At 43.1% G+C, this 21,341-nt stretch overlaps 1 protein-coding gene across 5 annotated transcripts in view; it reads left to right on the top strand.

Annotated features, from left to right (window-relative positions):
* Positions 1-21,341, top strand: part of DNMBP (dynamin binding protein) — a 106,770-nt gene that overhangs the window by 45,044 nt on the left and 40,385 nt on the right. For 4 of the 5 annotated variants that reach the window (XM_029932365.1, XM_029932364.1, XM_029932367.1 and 1 more), the window contains one exon: positions 2,501-4,474. In XM_029932365.1, coding sequence (XP_029788225.1) covers positions 2,501-4,474 — 1,974 coding nt within the window. Of the gene's footprint in view, positions 1-2,500; positions 4,475-20,108; positions 21,265-21,341 lie in introns of those variants that run through there. The other variant, XM_029932368.1, reaches the window with a different exon arrangement.

Genomic DNA, 21,341 nt, shown 5'->3' with positions numbered 1-21,341 from the left:
TTAGAGGAAAATCCTATGGAAGTAGGAAGAAGCCTTCATGCCTTACAGGAAAAATTTGAGTAGGGGAGGGATATGATAAAAGTGGTACAATTATCATCTTAGTTTGGCTGTAAGAGACTGGAAGCGATGAAGTCTGGGACAAGGTTTAAGAGAGTGAGATGGTAAGAGTTGGACCAGGGCAGTTAATGAGTAGAAACACTATTTTGAAGGAAGGAAGGTAGCAGCCTGGAGCCAGTTTCAGAGGGAGGATAGGATTAATTTATGTGGGAGTTGGAATTGCAGAATCATCATCCAATAGACATCAAATGCTTGCTCCGTGAAAGACATTGTATCAGACTCAGGAAATACAAAAGAGAAGTGGTACCTGTCATTAAGGAACATGCCGTTCACTTGGTGAGAAGATAGGACAGAGTTAATTTTTTTAAACGAATCAAGGGCAAGTCGAATGCCCTAAAAGACACCCTAAAGTGGATACCCTAAAAGATAATCCAGTTACATGCTTGTCTATAAAATAACTTATATGACTTTGGTAGGTGCTTTGCTGTCCTGGTCATATTTTACTTGGTCTGGGTGCATCTCTTGATCACCTCTGCTGATGAAAGTAAAATTGACTAGGCATCCAGTAACAGAAAGAATTAAAGTGATTAAAGCTGATAATCCCCAAAATGAATAATTCATCATCAAATAATTAAGAGTTTGTTTTAAAACAGTTTATTACAAAGCCATAGAGCAATTCTTTAAGTTGGGGCGAATTCTCTAAGACTGAATTTTAATTTCATATTTTTCCAGAAACAGTGTCCCCCTATCCTTTCTTTACCTCACCTTCTTCAACAGTAAGACAGATAGACACTAACTGTTCAGTTGACATTTTGTGAGCCATCGATACTGGAACTATTTTCAAAACAAAAGTACCTATTGGTAGAACATGCTTTATTATGATGTATTTTCAGGGTAGGAATAGATCAAAAAGGCCTTTGGAGGATAACAGTGAAGAATTTCTTGCCCACACCCTGGACCTCCAACACAGAAACCATTCCTAAAGACTTCTTTCATTGTTCCATGTTTCATATTAAATACAGTTTAGTGTGAGAGAGTAGATGCATTGGTTCAGAGAATTACAGTGGACATATATATATATTTTTTAATGTTTATTTTTTTTTAATGTTTACTTATTTTTGAGAGACAGAAATAGAGCATGAGCAGGGGAAGGGCAGAGAGAGAAGGAGACACAGAATCTGAAGCAGACTCCAGGGTCTGAGCTGTCAGCACAGAGCCTGATGGGGACTCAAATTCATGAACTGCAAGATCATGACCTGAGCCCAAGTTGGCCTTTAACTGACTGAGCCACCCAGGCTCCCCTAAATGTTTATTTTTTGAGAGAGAGAGAGCACACAAGCAGAAGAGGAGCAGAGGGAGAGAGGGAGACACAGAACCTGAAGCAGACTCCAGGCTCTGAGCTGTCAGCATAGAGCCTGACACAGGGCTCGAACTCACAAGCTGTGAGATCATGACCTGAGCCGAAGCTGGACACTTAGCTCACTGAGCCACCCAGGTGCCCCGGACATGTGTATATTCTTGATCATTTATAAACTAATCCAATGGCACAGACTGTAAAACACTGTTTAATAGCACTTTTCAACCTTTTCAATCCTAGGAGCCCTTTATACCCTTAAAAGTTTGAGACCTGAAGGAGCTCTTACTTATGTGGGTTTATTGATATTTGCAGTATTAATAACTATTAAAACAGAAATTCTAAAAACATTTATCAATTCGTTTTTTAATCCCATTATATATTAACATAAGTAGCATATTTTTAATGACAAATAGTTTTTCAAACAAAAAATTTAATGAGAAGAGTGTCATTCAAACATTTTTGCATATATCTTTAATATTTGGTTTCATAGAAGAAAGCTAGATTCTCATATTTATATCTATGTTCAGTCTGCTGATTGAATTGTGATTAACTGAGGTATGTAAAGTATATGAAGAAAATATAGTTCTGACTTTACAGACTTCCCTGAAAGGATCTTGGGGCTCCCCCAGGATTCCATGGGCCACACGTTGAAAACCACTGGTTTAGAGGAGTGTGCACTGTTGTCGCTAAATTGTCAAAATTCACTAGATTCACCAAATTATCAAAAGTATCATGCCCGGGTGGTTCATTCGGTTAGGTGTCTGACTCTTGATTTCAGCCCAAGTCATGATCTCACAGTTTGTGAGATTGGGCCCTGCGGTGGGCTCTGTGCTGACAGTGTCAAGCTTGCTTGGGATGCTCCCTCTCCCTCTCTCTGCTGCTCACCCACTTACACATGCGCACTCTTTTATCCATCGCTGTCACTTAAAATAAGTAAATAAACATTGAAAAAGAAAGTATTATGTCCTTAAAACTCCAGATGTATATTTCCCTGAATCTGACAAATGTTTGAAGCGAGTTGTACTATTCGTGATGTTAATACTCTCTTGGGGTGATGACTCAGGTTATTATCATCTCTTTCTTTAGGTGACCTAGTGATCCTCGATGGTGCTCCCACCACCGGCTGGCTGCAGGGCCGAAGCTGCTGGGGCGCACGGGGCTTCTTCCCGTCGTCGTGCGTCCGGGAGCTCTGCCTGTCCTCACAGAGCAAGCAGTGGCACTCGCACAGTGCCTTGCTCCAGATTCCTGAGTACTCCATGGGACAAGCTCGGGCACTGATGGGGCTCTCCGCCCAGCTGGATGAGGAGCTGGACTTCAGAGAAGGGGATGTGATTACCATTACTGGGGTTCCTGAACCAGGCTGGTTTGAAGGGGAGTTAGATGGTCGAAGAGGCATTTTCCCAGAAGGTTTTGTGGAGCTTTTGGGGCCCCTGAGGACTGTGGATGAGTTGGTAAGATCTGGAGATCACAGTGACTGCATTATTAACGGTGAAGAAGACACCCCTACAGGAGAAGAGAGGGGGCCAGAAGAGGACGTGGAGCAGGCAGGGACCTATGGAATTGCCCTCTACAGATTCCAAGCCCTGGAGCCGAATGAATTGGATTTTGAGGTAGGTGATAAAATCCGAATTCTGGGGACACTGGAAGATGGCTGGCTGGAAGGATCCCTGAAGGGCAGGACAGGCATCTTTCCTTACCGATTTGTAAAGCTCTTTCCTAAAACAAGAGCAGAGGAGACCATGGCTGTGCTGCAGGAAAGCAGCCCTGCTGAGATTCCTGATGCTTCTCTGGAATGTTTTGAGAACTCTGCAGTAGCAGAGGAAAGAAGACACGAAACTCTTGAATATGAAGCAGAAGATGTTACTTCTGAAACATATGCTTCTCCCCTGGAGCATCTGACTTCAGAGCATGAAGTAAACAAAAATTCTCATCAGGACGAGGGCACCTCCGGAGGGCCCCTGAGAAGCCCGGGCCTGGGGCACAAACAGCCTCTTGCCAAAGAGTCTTCTGCAAAGGATCTTCCAGAGACTGTCAATGGGGTTTCCTCCCAATCTCAGGTACCTTTTCGTCCCAGATGCCAGAAAAACCAGTATTATTCTCCCGTGGGAGGGAGCCTCCTAAGCTCCGAGCAGTATCCTGAACCTCTTCCCTTCGAAGCAAGGACAAAAGACTCCTTCAGCCTACCTTCCAGAGGAGTGCACTCCCCACCGAAAACCCTGCAGAAGCCAGTGCCAGCGCCTCACGGTGGCTCTAGTCTGTTAGCCCCTAGGGTAATCAGACCCAGCCGGTTGAGCCCTCAGCTCCAGGACATGGTAAGATGTGCTAAAAGGCACCACACACCCAAAGAAAATGCCTCTGGCTTTTGTGCTGCATCAGAGAGGTCCGAGGCGAAGCCTGGTCCGCACGACAAGGGGTTTGCTCTGGAAGCAATGACACTTGTGCAGGGAGAAGGCAGCACTGACCTGGATTCCAAGTTGACACAACAGCTGATAGAGTTTGAGAAGAGCTTGTCAGGACCCGGCATAGAACCAGATAAAATTTTGCGCCACTTCTCAATCCTGGACTTTAACTCCGAGAAGGACGTTGTCCGAGGTTCCTCAAAGCTACTCAGCCAGCAGGAGCCACGTGAGAGGAGGAAAGCCCTAAGGCCACCGCCACCGCGTCCCTCTGTTCCAGCGTCCACTTCTCCCCAGAGCCTGAAACCCGAACCTCCCTTGGCAGTGCGACCTTCTCGCCCTGCTCCCCTGCCTCCCCCAGCACAGCACAGAATGACAGCCCCCAGGCTCCTAACCTGTCCCCGTCCCAGCTGTGAGACCCCAGAAAAGGAAGGCCCTGAGAGTATGGAACAGACTCTGGACCAAACCTCCCCATGTCCACTAGTACTGGTGAGGATTCAGGAGATGGACCAGGACGTGGATATGTGTAGCGGGGCTCAGGAAGAACTCAGTGTAGCGCTGGAGGAGAAGCAAGATGAATCATTAAGGGCAGAGACCCTTGAGGACCTTGAGTTCTATGAGAGCAACATTGAAAGTCTGGATTTGGAACTCCAGCAACTTAGAGGTGAGTGATGTGGAAATGTTATATACTCACTTCTTGACATCCAAAGTCCCGTAACAGCCTCCCCATGTTTTTAAGGGAGATGTTACCATCTTTGACAAAGAATGATTTGCTTTTTCATTACCTAATTTCATATCACAATTTGATCTGTCTCAATCTATCCTATGGCCATTCACTGTAGTCTCCTGATTTCATTTGATGCTCAGATAAAGAAGCTCAAACCTCATTGATGTATATGCCTCCAGTTATGGTATGGTATCCATAGCAGTCATACAGCTGGGAAGTCCCTTAACCAGGCTCTCTTGAGGACTAATGACTTCCAGGCTAAGATTCATGAAAAACTGCCTCTTATATTATTGTGGTTTAAGGATTAGGTTTCAACAGTAACCATTAGAGCTAACATTTATTAACTTGTTCATAATAAGGACTAGTTATCATTGCTTGCACTAATAATCTTCACAGCCACTTTAAAGGTACCAGGATAATTCATATGGCTGCTTTATAGACAAGGAAGATAAGATTTGTAGAGATTGAGTAGCTTACCAAGGGAGCTGGGAGCTCTTGTTTTTGACTACTGCAGTTCACTGCTTCGCACTGTGCACATTCAAATATACAAATTCTGTCCCTTAATTTGAGGTGACCAGCCTTAGGGGACTCCATTTGTATTCACCAGACTTAGGTGAGAAATAAGTTATAAAGGAGGAAGAGGAAGAAAGTGAGGCACCAGCAGTAGTCTAAGGCCCACAGAGAACACGGCTGTGTCACTTTGGGCAGGTGTGCCAGGGAGCTCTGAACCCACGTGTCCTTGGGGAAGAAAATAATTCCAAGTGGTCTGTGGATGTAGGAATTGCAGGATACTAAGTGAACTCCGAGCGGAAAAATGGTGGTCCAGAGAGGCTGGCTCAAGAAGGCGGGCCAAGTCCACACACTCACCTCCCCCTCTACTTTAGATTGCTGCGAGCAACTGAAAAAATAAGTGCCAACAAGAAAGAGTATTATGGGAATGCCAGAAATGGAGTTATCTTCTGAGAGATGGAAAGCAGATGGTATTAAGGAAAGAAAACTTCTGTCTAAACTGTGCCAGGGAGAGAACCACTATGTGAGCGGGCTCAGGCCTGAGGGGACTGTAGCCTCAGAGGCGAGGTGGGGCCGTCCTGAAGCAGATCTGCTGTGATGGATCAGAGAAGAGCTAGGGCACTTGGGCTGAACAGGGGCAGCAGCAAGTTACCCTCAAGGGGAAGCGTGAGGATGAGCACTTACGCATGTGCTCAGGAAGGTGATCATTTAGGGATGCCTGGCTGGCTCAGACAGTAGAGCATGCAACTCTTGGTCTTGGGGCCGTGAATTTGAGCCCCACTTTGGGGGGTAGAGTTTACTTAAAATAATGAAGGGGGCACTAACAAAAAAAGTGATCATTTAATATGAGTACCTGAAGTCCTGGGGGGATTGCCAGATACCTTCATGGTTTCAGTGTGCCGGAAAAGGAGTAATAACGGAATTTCCGGGCTGCATCCCAAAGTGATAGCAGCTTCCAGGATCTTCCACTGCCTTCCATACTTGTAAGTTTTGAGATATACTTGTCAACTATTCTTGCATTAGATATACGGGGGGGCAGAACAATAGTGTCTCAAATTCCAGGTAGTGGGAATTTCTCAATAATGAGACTTTTTAGGAGTGCCTGGCCAGCTCAGTCAGTAGGTCATGTGACTTTTATCTTGGGGTTGTGAATTCAAGTCCCATGTTGAGTGCAGAGATTACTAAGAAAACATTTTTTTTAAAGTAATGCTTTTTAGAATCAGTTGTGTTCCACAGAAATGCTATGTTGTCTATGCTTAAGACGCCCATGCTTTGTTTTTAAATGAATGCATAGATTAATGGACTGGTACTAAGTGATGAAATGGGTATTCTTTTTTCTTCAACTGACCCTCTTTTTCAGGACTAACTTAGTAATGTCGCCAGTGTTTTTTTTTTAAGTGCCAAAAGTTTAATGCTGTGATAGACCTACAGTAGATGTGTACAGTCTTAATAGATTTTTCTTCATTTGAATCTACCAACAGCATAGCATATATTAATTGATTTTCAATAAGTATTATTTATATCTATTGTTAATGTGATGAATTTATTCCTTGCAGTCACTGACAGTACCTCTTAAAGTCATCTTTTTCCATTTTCATAAAAATGATTTTCAGTAATATAGTCAGTACAGTGAAAAAGAGGGAAATCATCAGTTTGAGCACTAGGCTTTACTCTTCTAATCCATTCCTGTATAATCTCAAATCTTGAAATTTAAGGCCTAGGATTTTAAATTCTTGATTCTTGATACAGCATTCATCTAATTCTGATTGATACTATATTTAGTTGTTTCTATGCCTCTCAGTGCAAACTTTAAGCCTACTGAGAAGAGGTACCTTGTATCATTTCCCACACACCTGCCAGAGTATTCTGCAGGTAGTAGGGACCCATTAAAGTCTTGATAAATTGGATATAGTTTAACTGAATAAAATGAACTTGAAGTTGCCTGCTCTACTTCCCAGAGTTTTCATACATCTCCTACCTCCGTTTGTTACTTTGAACTTGCACCACGTGGCTCTGGGGACTGTTGGAGCAGAGACGCCATCCCCTTGTCAGACACAGTTCATGGGTAGCAAAATAGTCCAGTGCTGTGCCAGACCCTAGGTGAGGTTTTTTGTTGTGGCTACCTCCTCCTCCTCCTTCAGACTCTGGAATTATGATGACATGTGGACTCATTTTTTTTTTCAAATCTGGTGTGTCATCTTTTATAGTTTTCTGTTTCCTGAAGGTAACTTTCAGCTTGTTTTTTATTTTCTTTACATATGGTAAACATAACTTGTATTAGAGTCTGTGTATGCTGATTCCAAGATATTACGTGTGAGTGGGGCTATTTTTGATATTGCATACTCCTCATTCATGTGGTCTAGACTCCTTCTGTGTCTGATTATCTCTTACTGTGTGCTGGTCATTGTATTTGTAAAACGTTAAGACCTAAAATGAAGGCACCTTATTCGAGAGGATTTGCATTTGTTTCTATCAGTTTTTTGTGATCTGCTAGCATTTCCAAATTCCAAAAGGGTAGTAATCATTGGGATTCAAGAACAAGAAATTGTAATCTATATTCCTAAAATTATAAATTATTCTGTTTTAAAAAACTACTTATTTACATGTTCTTAAATAGTAATAGTACCATAATAATCTACAAAAAATAATTTTCTTTTGTTAGGCTTATACTAAAAGATTATATTATCACACACACATATACATATACAAGAAATATATAAAATAAATGCATATGTGTTATCAAGAACTCAATTTTATGACAATACTATGTATTTCTATTTTTTTTTTTAGATGTTTATTTTTTGAGAGAGCACAAGTGGGGAAAGGGCAGAGAGAGAGGGACAGAGGATCCAAAGTGGGCTTTGCACTGACAGCAGTGAGTCTGATGTGGGGCTTGAACTCATGAACCATGAGATCATGACCTGAGCCAAAGTCTAACACTCAACTGAGCCACCCAGGTGCCCCGACAAGATTATATATTTTAATAACATGTAGAAGTGTTCTTTACCTGATAATAATACCTTTAAAGACTTTAAAGACTTTTTTACTTTTTAATTTAAAATAATTCTAGATCTGGGGCACCTGAGTGGCTCAGTCAGTTAAGCGACTGACGTCAGCTCCAGTCATGACTTCATGTTTCATGAGTTCAAGCCCTGCATCAGGCTCTGTGCTGACAGCTCAGAGCCTGGAGCCTGCTTCAGATTCTGTGTCTCCCTCTCTCTCTGCTCCTCCCCACCCCAAAATAAATATTAAATAAAATAAGATAATTTTAGATCTATAAGAAAGTTGCAAAAAATTAAAGTTCTCATATGCCCTTCACTCAGCTTCTCTTACCTTAACATCTTACATAACTGTAGAGTGTTTATCAAATTAAAAAAATAACATGACAGGCAATTGAAAATATTAGAAGAGGGGAAGACTGACATAAAATAAATGTTAAATAAAAATAATTTGAAAATTATAAAATAACACAAGTAATTAGTATTTAAAAGTTATTCTTAAAACAAGATTTTAAATACACAAAGGTTTATTTGCCCTGATCCTATTGGTCATTGATTTGTTAATATTTTAGGCACAGGAGATTGATGTTGGTTGGATTACAAGTGTAGCTAAAAGCATCTTTAGGTGGGGCCATTGGGGTACATGTTGCTTCATGTAAGTTCATTTTCTTTTTTAATAATGAAAGTATTTTGTGTACTTGCTCTGATTTTGACTTTGCCATTGAAATCAATATTGTTTTTGCTAATTCAAGATTTAGACAATAATTGTTTAACTATTCACATCTTTAAAATTTTTTATTGAGGTATAATTGATATACAACATTAGTTTAAAGTGTACAACATAATGATTCAATATTAATATTCTCATGTTCTCTGTAATATTCTGTTAAATATTTATAAAGAACCATACCCTATAGTGAATATTAAGCCCTGGAGAACACTGGATAAACAGTTTTGGGTAGTATTTAAATAATTGAACATTCACTGCACTGAGCAAGATTTAACACTACACAGAACCATTTGTCAGAGTTACCAATTTAAGGATTTATTTTGCTTCTAAGAACTTGATATCATTTACAAGGTTTGTATGACAGATACTGTACAAATAAGCTTATTAATATTTCTTTTATTTGCTAGAATGACTCACTGTTAGCACACAAGGCCATGAATACACACACTTATAAACATACTAATAACATAGCAACAGCTACGAGCAACACTAACTGATTAGATCCTGATCACTTTTCTGTGTACTCTTGTCTGACTAACCTTAATCTTTTACTCTCCATGTCAGTATTTTCTGTTCTTGCTTTCAACTTAACATCAGTAGATGCCTTCAAACCAGTAATGTGTCTACATTTATTATTAGGCTTTATTCTCACAGGAGAGTTATAGTATTTTCTCTTGTCTTCCAGATTCCTAGGCTGATTTTTCTTAGGAGTCAAGACCTATACATTTCTCAAGAAATGCTGAGAAGCATTTTCCACATAAAAACATTAGTCCATCTCAGTTTGGCGGTTACCAGAAACTAATTTCAAAGCTTAAAGTTCCATGGACAGCCAAAATATTGGAGCCCCAACTGTCATTTTGCAAGAGAGCTGGTCCAATTCATACACACACTCTCAGGGTTCCTTTGGGATCTTAGCATATTTTAGGAAAAGGGCTCCTTTTAGGTTTCTCACCTTGGATAAGCTCTGGGCTTTGAGTTTTTGACCTCTTCTCCTCAGAGGACCATTGTAACAGACATTCCATTGTCTGAGACTGGCCAGTGCTGTAGGGCTGTGCCGCCTCTGTGGTTATTTGCTTGTCTGAATTCCAGTTTTCTTTTGGTTTTTGGCCCGTGCATCACATCTTGTCAGTGTATTGACAGTTTGACAGTTTTTAAAATATTTCCGCCAACTTTTATTTATTTTATTTTTATTTAAAAAAATTTTTTTTATTTGCTATACTTTTATTGCTTTGTTTTAGTAAATGTACATGTATTTATAGAGACTCATATAAATTCAGCTCCAATCTCAGTCCCTCAGTCTTTCTTTTACAGTTATGTTTTAAATTCATCAACTATAAATGATCTTTCTAGAAGGTTCTTTGGGAACTGTAAAGGACTCCAGGGATGCATGTGCTTTCACTACCATCATTCATTCATGGTTCATAGTGATATGTCTAGGGAATTGTCCTTGGTTCAGTCAATCTTTTTTTTTAGCAAAATGTTGACTTTAGGGCCAAGTCGTTTGTGTGGCAATAAGACTTTGAACATTTCTGTCACTGCAATTCAAGTAGTACTTGGCTGCTCAGCAGCAGCAAGACTTGGAGGGCAACAGTTCTGCATGCATAGATGTGGAGTCTAGGGAGCAGGCTAGACACATTCTCTCTTGGACCTGCTTTTTCTTTTATTTCCCTCCTAGTGTTTGTCACTGCTGAATTCACTGAGCACTTGAATGTCTCCTACTTTGTTCTTCCAGAAGACCATTTGTTTATTTGAGAGCTTATTTTGGCAAGTGAATAATCACCCAGCTGAACCAGCTCAAGGACGATCAAGGGGAATGTTTGACCTCAATTTGAAATGATCCACATTTTTAATGTCCGTATTTGTGACTTAGCAGGGCAATAATCACAACGGGCTTTCTTTCTTCCTAGTCTGTGTTTTTGTTTATTTTTGAGAGAGAGAGAGAGAGAGAGAGAGAGAGAGAGAGAGAGAGAGAGAGAGAGAGAGAGAGGCAGCATGAGCAGGGGAGGGTCAGAGAGAGAGGGAGACACAGAATCTGGAGACAGGCTTCAGGCTCTGAGCTAGCTGTCAGCACAGAGCCTGATGCGGGGCTCGAACCCACAAGATCATGACCTGAGCCGAAGCCAGGCCTTCAGCCGACTGAGCCACCCAGGCGTCCCTTCCTCCAACTTGTTAAACATTTTTTTCTGTGAGAAGATAGGCCCAAAGAACCTAAACTTTAATTTTAGCAATTTGGAAGCCCAGGATTAGTTTTAGATAAGCCAGTATTTGACTCCAACTGAGAATTTGGAGCTTTAAATTTGGAATTACCACATAGAATCAGGGTAGAATAATAAGAGGCATCTCGGATGATAGCATGTTGGGGAATGAAATGCCGTTTTGCAGGCGTCAGGACGGTATTCAGTTCAGTCATTCATCCAGCAAATGTTTGTTACAGGGACTGTGCTAATGCTGGGGTAATAAACATAGATGTGCTCTCTGCCCTCAAAGAGCTTTTGGTCAAATGAGTTACTAGTTAATAAGTTAAGGTACATATCTAAAACACCATATCTTTAAATCTGATATATAGATTGACTTCCAGAGCAGTCAGACATTCTAGAGCAGGAAACATTTGGGGTTAATTCACAGACTTTTAGGTTTCCCAGTACATGTTACTTTTAGAACCCTGATCAGGACTACATTCTGTAGCCCTTAGAGAATCTTATTTTATTTTAGCATATCATAGTGTTTTCCTGTCTCTAGGAGAGGTTCACATACCTCTCAATTTGACAAGTAATCAGGGTTGTACATTCATTTCTTTACTCAGCAAATATTTCTTGAGCACATACTAGGAGGCAGGCCCTGGCTATCCATTGATTAATAAGAAGGACCTAGTCACAGTATCATTCATATTTGGGTATCTCTGAAACTAGTGATCATAGTGATGTTAACCTCTATATGTAATCACACTGTTGGAACCTTTGAACCACGGTCATAGTTACTTCAGTGTGAGTAAGGACCCCATTAGTTCTACATCAGTGCAGGGAAAGGTGAAGTGTAGAGTCAGCCTCTTCCACATCCGGAGCCTTGCTCCTAAACTTTTCTTCCCTTGAAGGTAATGTCAAGAGGAATGTTGACCAGAGACTCTCAGGGTAATTTTAAAAGTCTGTTGTGCATCAAATAAGAACATTTTTTCCAGGAAAGTTAATATGTTCAGCATAATACTGAGTGAGATCTAAGGCCCACTAAAGAGAGCCATTCATTTAATAAGTTGAAAAATTACTGATATGGAACAATAACATCTTTATACTGAAGTGATCTCTAATGTTCTAGACAAGCCTTTAAATTTGAAAGTATATTTTATTTCTACATACAGAAGCTGTTTGTTATTCTAAAGACTCCTTGGCGTGCCTCAGGTATTAAAAATTCTTTCTCGGGGTGCCTGGGTGGCTCAGTTGGTTAAATGTCTGACTTTGGCTCAGGTCATGATGTTGTGGTTTATGAGTTCAAGCCCCATATCAGGCTCTGTGCTGCCAATTCAGTGCCTGGAGCCTGCTTTAATTCTGTGTGTCTCTCTCTGCCTCTCCCCCACCCACTCTTTGTCTCTGTCTCTCTCTCATCCTCTCTGTCAAAAAGAAATTAAAAATAATAAAATTTTAAATTAAAATTATATTGAAAAAATAAAATAAAAATTCTTTCTCAAACTAGTAACACTTAATTGAGTTAAATAGCCAAAACATTTTGTGGTCTTTAAAGATGTAAAAGTTTATGTGAAAGGAATAATAATCTTTCTTTCTGGTTTGTCAGTACATGAGGAAAAAAAAACAAGTATCTTGAGTTGTGGCATCTGGTTCAGGGTGTTGGCTCAGTAAAAATGAGCTCAGTTACTTGTAATGGATTTTGTCTTGGTATAAAACAGCAACCAGAGTTAGAAGGTTTTAATTGTCTTTTCAGGACTGACACTGGTTTTCCTTTTACAGCAGGTGCTTCAGTTATGTCAAGAAATGTAGCTTGGAATGGTTGACTTAGTTATTATTAACCTGTGAATCCCGATTCTTTTCTTTTACTTTTTTTTTAGTTAAAGAATCACTATTCGTAACTTTGTAGCATGGCTTTGTGAACATTTCCTCACCTTCAGCTCAGGCCAGAGGGGAGGAAAAACTGAAGTAGATTCAGGGATTTTAAGTATCAGGTTTCAGGTTTCACTGGAGCTTTGCAGGGACACAGTGAAAGGACCTGCCTCCTGCTAGTGCAGACCCTCGACCACCTGAGTGTGTCACCTCCTAACCTGCACTTTACCAGATGTAGCAACCCCAAAAGATGAGAGACGCTAGGGCGGTCATTTAGTCTGCGTACACTGAGCTCTTGTTGTATTCTAGGCAGTGTCCTGGAGTTAACGGCAGTGACCTCTGCCCTCAAGGGGAGAGGCAAACACTAAGAAATACGAATATGTACTAGAAGGCAAAAGAAGCTATGGAATCAGGAAAGACCTTACTGAAAAATGACATATGAGCAAAGATGTAAATGATGGTAGGGAGCCAGCCAAGCCATTTTGGGGGGTGGGCGAAATTGTCGCAGCAGATGGGCCATCAAGGACAAGAGTGCAGCTGGTGTTTGAGGAACAGCAAGGAGGCCCGTTCAGCTAGTGCGAAGGTGTGGGTTTTGCAGTTCATTGTTCAGAGTAAGACAAGCCACGGGAAGGTTTTGAGCAGGAGAGCAGTAAGATCTGGTGTACGTTACAGAGTCACTCTGGCTGCAGTGTGGAGGACAGACAGAAAGACACAGGGGCAGGGGCACAGAGACCAGTTCAGAGGCTACTGCAGTGATGCGGGCAAGAGGCGATGGTGGCCTGGGCCAGGCTAGTAGACCGGAGAAGACGTGGAGTGCACAGTCCCGGGTATATTTTGAATCTGAGCCTGTGGGACTTGCTGGTGGACTGGGTGTGAGCTATGAGAGGACAAGAAGAGTCAAGGATGACCCTGCAGGGGAGCAACTGGAAGGATTGGAGTTGCCAGTAATTTCTCGAGTCCTGGTGAAGACTGCAGGAGATGCTGGTTGGTGGGGATGGTGGGAGGGGGCAGAGGTCAGGAGCTCTGATTTGGTCATGTTGAGGAGCCCATAAGACATCCTGGTTGAAGTATTGATTAGGCAAGTTTGATATACAGCCCAGAGTTCAGGGGAGAGGTAATGGTTGGAGACATACATTTGGGACAAATCAATTTTAACAGCACATAGACTTTATTTAAAACCACAACATTTAATGAGATTACTTAAAAAAAAAAAAAAGAAAGAAAGAAAAGAAAGAGTATAGGTACAGAGAAGTGGCCCAGGCACTGAACCTCACCATGAGCTGAAGGAACTGAAAGGGTAAGACAGTGATCATAATTATAATTAATTGAGCACTTGTCACACAGAGTGCTAGGCCTTTGACACTCTTTTTCGAACCCTCCACATTGTCCACACAGGACAAATGAGAAAGCCCAGGTTGGCCCAGGCTGTCACAGTTAGTAGTGGTAGGGCTGGGTTCAAATTCAGGTCGGTTTCATCGAACTGCCTTCTGTGCCTGTGACCCCACCACACCGTGGTGTCGGTGTGTTCATTCCAACTTGAGAAGGGACTACTTGATCTCTGAGAGCAGGTGGTAGGAAGCAGCACCTGGAAAACCCAGAAATATAAGTGCTTGTGGAGGAGGGATCCCAAAAGGGGCTTGCCAATTTACTTCCAAAATCATTTACACAGGGCATAACATTTTTTAGTACTCTCATCTGTTGAAAACTATAAGAGAATATATGTATGTGTTAATATCTGAAATACTTAACCCTTCCTCACAGTTACACTTTTGACTGCTTGCTTATCAGGAAGTCATGCAGTCATGGTTGTTCATCTCTCTGTTTGAGCCTCATCTAACTCATAACCCTTTCAGTTCACTATGAGGTGTAAATTCTGAGACATCTTAAGTGCTTCTCACAGCCCTGTCCCATTGAGAATATGCACACCCTTCAGAGCATATCACATTTCCCCCTAGATGTCTCTTATTTTCCAAAATCCCAGACTTTTGTCATTTACAGTGCTCCCAGAATCCTCTCCACTTCTGCCTTCCCTCCTTCCAGTCAGTCGTTGCTTTTCATTAGTGCTTCTTCTCTCCGTCTGTCGAGGAACTTACCTTTAGATCTTAGGTGTCTGTCTTCTCCCTCATTTCTAGACCCTCTGTTCATACCTCGGAGGCTGTGTCACTGATGCCTAGGAGTCGTCGTCTCCTTTAAATTCTTCCTTTAGGCTGAGAGGCAGCTGCACTGAATAAGAGTGTAAATCACATTTCCAGTCCTATCAGTGTATCCTGCATTCCTGCTGTGTGCCAGGTAATTGCATATCCAAGAGAAGCCCAGGGGCATGCCAGTGTTTGCGAGTGTGGAAGACCAGGAAGATGAACTAGCAAAGGAGAAGACACAGATAGTCCAGTGAGTGGGACTGATCCATTGGAGTGATTGCATTGCAGAAGCAGAGGGAAGGCCTTGTTGCTGGAACACAGTCTCTGAGACATTAGGTGGGACTGGGATCCAGGGAACCAGTGGAGAGACTGGGCTCTTATCAGAGCAGAGACATCTCTCCATTTTAATAGGAGAGAAGGCTGAGGATATGGATACAAACGCAGTAGGATGGTAGATTTGGTAGAGAAAGGCTGAAGAAACAGAAATGAGTTATAAAGGAGGAAGAGGAAGGAAGTGAGGCACCAGCATATCACATTTCCCCCCAGATGCCTCTAGTCTAGGGCCCACAGAGAACACGGCTGTGTCACTTTGGGCAGGTGTGCCAGGGAGCTCTGAACCCATGTGTCCTTGGGGAAGAAAATAATACCAAGTGGTGTGTGGATGTAGGAATTGCAGGATACTAAGTGAACTCCGAGCGGGAGAATGATGGTCCAGAGAGGCTGGCTCAAGAAGGCGGGCCAAGTCCACACACTCACCTCCCCCTCTACTTTAGATTGCTGCGAGCAACTGAAAAAATAAGTGCCAACAAGAAAGAGTATTATGGGAAGGCCAGAAATGGAGTTATCTTCTGAGAGATGGAAAGCAGATGGTATTAAAGAGAGGAAACCTCTATCCAAACTATGCTTGGGAGAGAACCACTATGTGAGCGGGCTCAGGCCTGAGGGGACTGCAGCCTCAGAGGCGGGGCGGGGCTGTCCTGGAGCAGATCTACTGTGATGGATCAGGGAAGAGCTAGGGCACTTGGGCTGAAGAGGGGCAGCAGCAACAGTTACCCTCAAGGGAAAGCATGAGGATGGGTGCTTAGGCATGTGCTCAGGAAGGTGATCATTTAGGGGCGCCTGGCTGGCTCAGCCCATTAAGCTTCCAACTTCAGCTCAGGTCATGATCTCATGGCTCGTGAGTTGGAGCCCTGCGTTGGGCTCTGTGCTGTCAGCACAGAGCCTGGAGCCTCCTTCAGATTCTGTGTCTCCCTCTCTCCCTTCCCCTCCTCTTCTCACATTCTGTCTCTCTCTCTCTCAATAAACAAACATTAAAAAAGTAATAATGAAAAAATTTTTTAAACGGTGATCATTTAATATGAGAAGTCCTGGGGGATTGCCAAATAGCTTGATGATTTCAAGTACCTGAAGAAGGGTTAGAAGGGAATCTCTGCACAGTGCTACCTCCCCAAAGCCATAACAAGTTCCAGGCTCTTCCATTGCCTTCTGTACCTGTGACTTGGTTTGAGATACACTTGTGAACTTTTCTTACATTAGATATACAGGTGGTAGAACAAGAGCATCTCAAATTCCAGGTAGTGGGAATTTCTCAATAATGAGGCTTTTTAGAATTAATTATGTTCCCCAGAAATGTCTGTCTTTTGTGCTTAAGATGAAAACATGATGAAACACACTTGGAAGGCTTACGTAACTTCCCCAAGATTCTACAGCCTGTGAGTGGCAAAGTCCAGACACACACCCAGGGCTGGCAGAGCTGTGCTCCTAACTTCCAAGCTGTCCTGCCCTCTGCCTGGCATCTAGCACATGCCCTGTAAATACTGCAAACCCCTCTGTACCTGCTGGGCACCCATGTGCAGAGACGTGTTGAGGACTGGGACATAAGTTAGAATGGTCCTTGCCCCTGAGGAGCTTTCAGTGTAATAAATGGAGATAAACACATATAATAAAATGAGAGAGAGATTTGCTTGGTGCTCCGAAAAACAGCAGGACTGTAGGAATCAGAGAATGTCACTGGGGCACTCTTCTTGTGGAAGCGTCAGTCACCAGACTGAAGGGATGACCTGTACAGTTAAGAGACATTAATAGAAGTGTAGGGAGGCACGTGTTCTTGCTGGTTCTTTCTGGTCTCCTCCCTCTTCTTCCTTTACCTTTCCGGGACCTTCTCCCTCTTTCTGTCTCCTTCTAAATCTTGCTGTCTGTCTTCCCTTCTACCAATGAATATAGCAGGATTTCTGTCTACTGGGAGCGAAGGGTGCACAGATAGTCACTGCAGCTGATCGCCCGCCCCCACGCTGCTGACAAATAGCAAGCATCAGTGCGCTGTGCCCCTTTAGAGCCTCTGAGAAGAGCCGGGGGAATGTTACTATTGTGTCCCATGAAAGAACCAGAGAGAGGATGCCAGCTGAAGGGCTGAATTGCACCAGTAATACTAGGATTGAGAAGAGTGGAAAAGTTGTTCTCCCCTTTCCTTCAGGCCTCGTGTCTGTACACAGATTTGTCACATGAAAACAGCAACCTGTTCACAGCTTCTGATGAGTTCTGGATCACAGCACATGGGAGGCCAAGCTGAGGCAGTGTACATCTTGCAAACTGTCTTTAATGCCCTAAAGGCAACACGACTTAGAAGAGAATGGTGAGGCAGGTGGGAGTGGAGGGCCTCGTGTGCACTCTCCTCTTCTTCAAAGATCACTTCTTTTAACTTCACATAACCTCTCCTACAGGGTCATTTTATAACTAATATTTTTACTACCTGTAATTTATCCTCTTTATCTCTTCTCTTGGTTGATGTACTATGTGTGTTTCATAACTTATAGCGCTATCTTTATCAAAGATAGGCAGTTGCTAAAGGGAACTTTGTTTTCAATAACAGGGAAAGATTAATCTTTACTTTGAATAGTTAAAAGTGTGCCCCGCTTTATGTGCCAGTGTAGATGTGCACTGGGGTCGAATGGCAAGGAACAGCCCTGTGGCGGCCGAGCCGAGGGGTTGGGGCAGAGGGCACGGGTGGACACATAGTCCAGAACTGGAGACACAGAGGGAATGTCAGTGTCAGGGGAAGGGGCCAGTTTGAGCACACCTGTCTCAGAAGCGGCCCCGCCCCTGACTTAGATCGTGATAGCTTACTTGTTTGTTTGCTTGGTTTGAGGGAAATTAAGGTTTTTAGTACGTTTTTGAAATATCCCTATTCTTCTAGTGCCACGAAGTCAAACAGATTGTGGGCCTACCTTGTGCCAGCTCATGTGACCTGGTTTTTCAAACCCCAAGACTCTTTCTTTGTCTGCAGTAAAGTAAGTACTCCTTGCAGGGTACTGAAGATTAAAAAAAAAAAAATCTGTCACCTTGCTAGCCCTCGCCCTGATCATAGTGCATCCTCACACTGAAAACACAGAAGGTGCCGGGGCTGCTGCTGCGACAGCTGTTGGTTTGGAAGGTGTGAGGGAACAGAACGGAAACCTTCACGTCCGAAGATTTGGCAGTCAGAGATTGCAGCCAAAAGGTGCACACTAGCGCTTTAGGTATTTCAGGAAAGGACAGAGAAGTTGGAACCGTGGATTTTTTTAAACTGAAGGAACCAGAGGTGTCCTAGAGGTCAACTGGCTCTTGATGTCTACAGATGGGCAGATCGAGTCCCAGAGAAGGTACGTGGACCATCCAAGAGTAAACATGTAATTATTGACAAAGCATATGGCCCTGGTCTCCTCACGGTTCTGTATATTGTTTCACAAATAGGGATCAGACAGCGGTTCAGGGAATTGTTCCTGGACATTGATAGATGGCTAAAACAATCATCTTAGCGAAGCCCGTCTCTGAACACGGTGCTCTCCCTTGAATGAAGTAAATGGCATTCCGGTCCCTTGGGATCTTCCCCAATCTACCACTCCAGCCTTTTCTCCTACTACTTTTCCTATTTATTCCATCCTCCAAGCTGTTCCCCATTTCCTAGTTCTCCATATGTGGAAAGTCTGGGGCAATCCTGCGTGTGCTTGAAAGCGCTGCTCAAATGCCACCACTTCCATGACACCCTCCAGCTGCCCCGCCAGGGACTTTGCTTTGTTGTCCTTGCTGCTGTGTTTATTACAGCACCTGTCACGTTAGATCTGTTATAGGGTTGCTCCTGCATTGCCCGAGGCAGGGACTGACTTGTTCACTTTTTCTCTCTTCTTCAATACCTCACCTGTGGTTGGTGCCCATCTAATGTTTGTTGATCCAAAGAGGTCTTTCTGTATGCCTCTTTCTGCTTCCTAACCTTATTCCCCAGTTCCTGAAGATGCTGCATGACTGGATGGAGAAGAGATTTAGAAAATGCTTTTTATGCTTCTCTGGCATGGCACATATCAAGGAAAGTATGAAAGCATACAAAACTACATCCTTCAAGGGGACAGCTTTTAAATTACCCATACACTAGATCAGAGTAAAAAGGACGATTTTCTTTCTTCCCTTCAGTGGGCTGCCCCGTTGCATCTCCAGGCAGGAGTTGAAACCACTTGTGATTTGAGTGTACAGGCACCAACTGGTAACCTGACTCCCGTAAAAAGCAAAGCTCTCAAAGGAGGAAGAGTTCTCTCTTGTCGGGGAATGGAGTCCTGCAGAGTTTCAGATGTCTAAGGATTAGAAAGCTGAACTTGGAAGATGAGGAACAGAGGTCCAGTTTGGGCTGTACATGAAAAACATTATTTATACTGCTGGTTGATTACAGAAATATCTAAAGAGGCTGATGAGATTGATAGATGACCTTACACTGGCCTTTTAAAGGGGGCTGTTCTTGCTCACTCTGGTTTTTCTACAAAACCTTTAAAACAGCAGAATACTTCTACCCTCAGCGCAGAAAGCAGCCAAGCCAGTTTGACCAGCTGAAGGGAAACACCAAACAAAGCTGCCAACTCCAATCACATGAACACTAGTTACTAATTATCTTCTGGCCTCTGTAGGGAAAGATATAGGAGCTCACTGATTGGATCCCGAGGTTGAAATAACTCCACATTTCTCTGTGCTCCAGCCGGAGGAGCAAGAAGAGCGTCTTGAGCACTTTGGGAGACATTTTCAGAAGGACGGATACAGCCTTAGGCTAAACTGCACCTGTCCACATTTCAGCCCCACCCAGGCCCATGGAAGAGGGAAGCAAAACTCACGTCTTAAAGCGCTCCGAACATGTGTGAAACCCACGTTAGAAAAGAAAGAAAAGTGGGCAGGAAAGGGCACTGGGGCTCCAGCTGGGAGTATGAAGATCACAGGAGTCTACAGAAGAGGGATCTTACAGGGCTGGACGGACTTCACAGAGAAGGCGGCTCGTATTCCAGAGACTGGGCCTCAGGGCACAATCGGCCCTACAGAAAAAGGCAGTGTGGATACTGGGCTTTTGAGCAGAGTGAACCAAGCTCAGACCATGAGGAAGCAGAGGAAAGTGGAGAGTACTGTATGGACTATGCAAGTGTGATTCGAGGCTGTGGTGGTTACCGGAACTCAGAAGATGTAGATTATGGGAATCTGAGCCCCAAGACTAAGGATAACTGGCTTATGGGCAGCCCAGCAAACTGGAAAGCAGGAGGATATGGGGAAACGAATGGCTACATAGATGGTCAGAATCTGAACTGTAATCCTGAGGACTCTAAAGAAACTGGACGACAGGCTTGCCATGGTCGTTTGGATGATCCTGGGGGGAATGGTGGTCAACCTGAAAAGTGGCACATGGACCACAGGAATTTTAATTATAATGTTGAGGATTGTAAAGAAACTAATATCTGTTATAGAAACCGCAACAGTTTATGTCAGGCTCCTGGGAATTCTAATGGTCAGTCTGTGGACTTCCCAGATTTGAATGGTGTCAATGAAGGTAAAGAATTTGTTGAATATTATGAAGGGGACAGAGATGTTTGTCAAAATGATAAAGCCTATCCCAAAGCAAAGACTCTTGCCATGGATCAGAGTGACTCTGAGACAGAAAATAAAGGCCATGATACTCTATTTGCAAACTGTGAGTATACATTTCGGAATTACATAGAAACAGATTCAGCCCATCAGATGAAGAATTTGGAGGACAGTGACACTGACAGAGCAGGAATGATGACCATTGGGAGCAGAGGGATCTTCCCAGATGGTCTGCAGAATCAGTGGACGAGAGAGGACTGGGGAGAACACCATAGTGGCATTCCGCAGGGCCCTTCACTGGGGAAGAATACCTGGCACTTAGAGGCAGAGAGAAAAACAAACAGCCCCGAGACTTGGAAAAGGAATAGTTGCTTCCGCCGCACAGCACCCAGTACCCTGAGACGCTCAGAATTTGTGCAGAACAGGAAGAAAGCTCAAGGTACGAACTCAGCCAGCCTTCTCAGAAGGCTAGAACATGAAAATAGGTAAAAGGGGTGGTTTTACTAGGTACTAGGA

This window comes from Suricata suricatta, chromosome 2, assembly GCF_006229205.1.
Source record: "Suricata suricatta isolate VVHF042 chromosome 2, meerkat_22Aug2017_6uvM2_HiC, whole genome shotgun sequence".
NCBI classification, from domain to species: domain Eukaryota; kingdom Metazoa; phylum Chordata; class Mammalia; order Carnivora; family Herpestidae; genus Suricata; species Suricata suricatta.
Note: the sequence above shows the minus strand (reverse complement) of the source record. Positions and strands in the feature narration are given on the sequence as shown.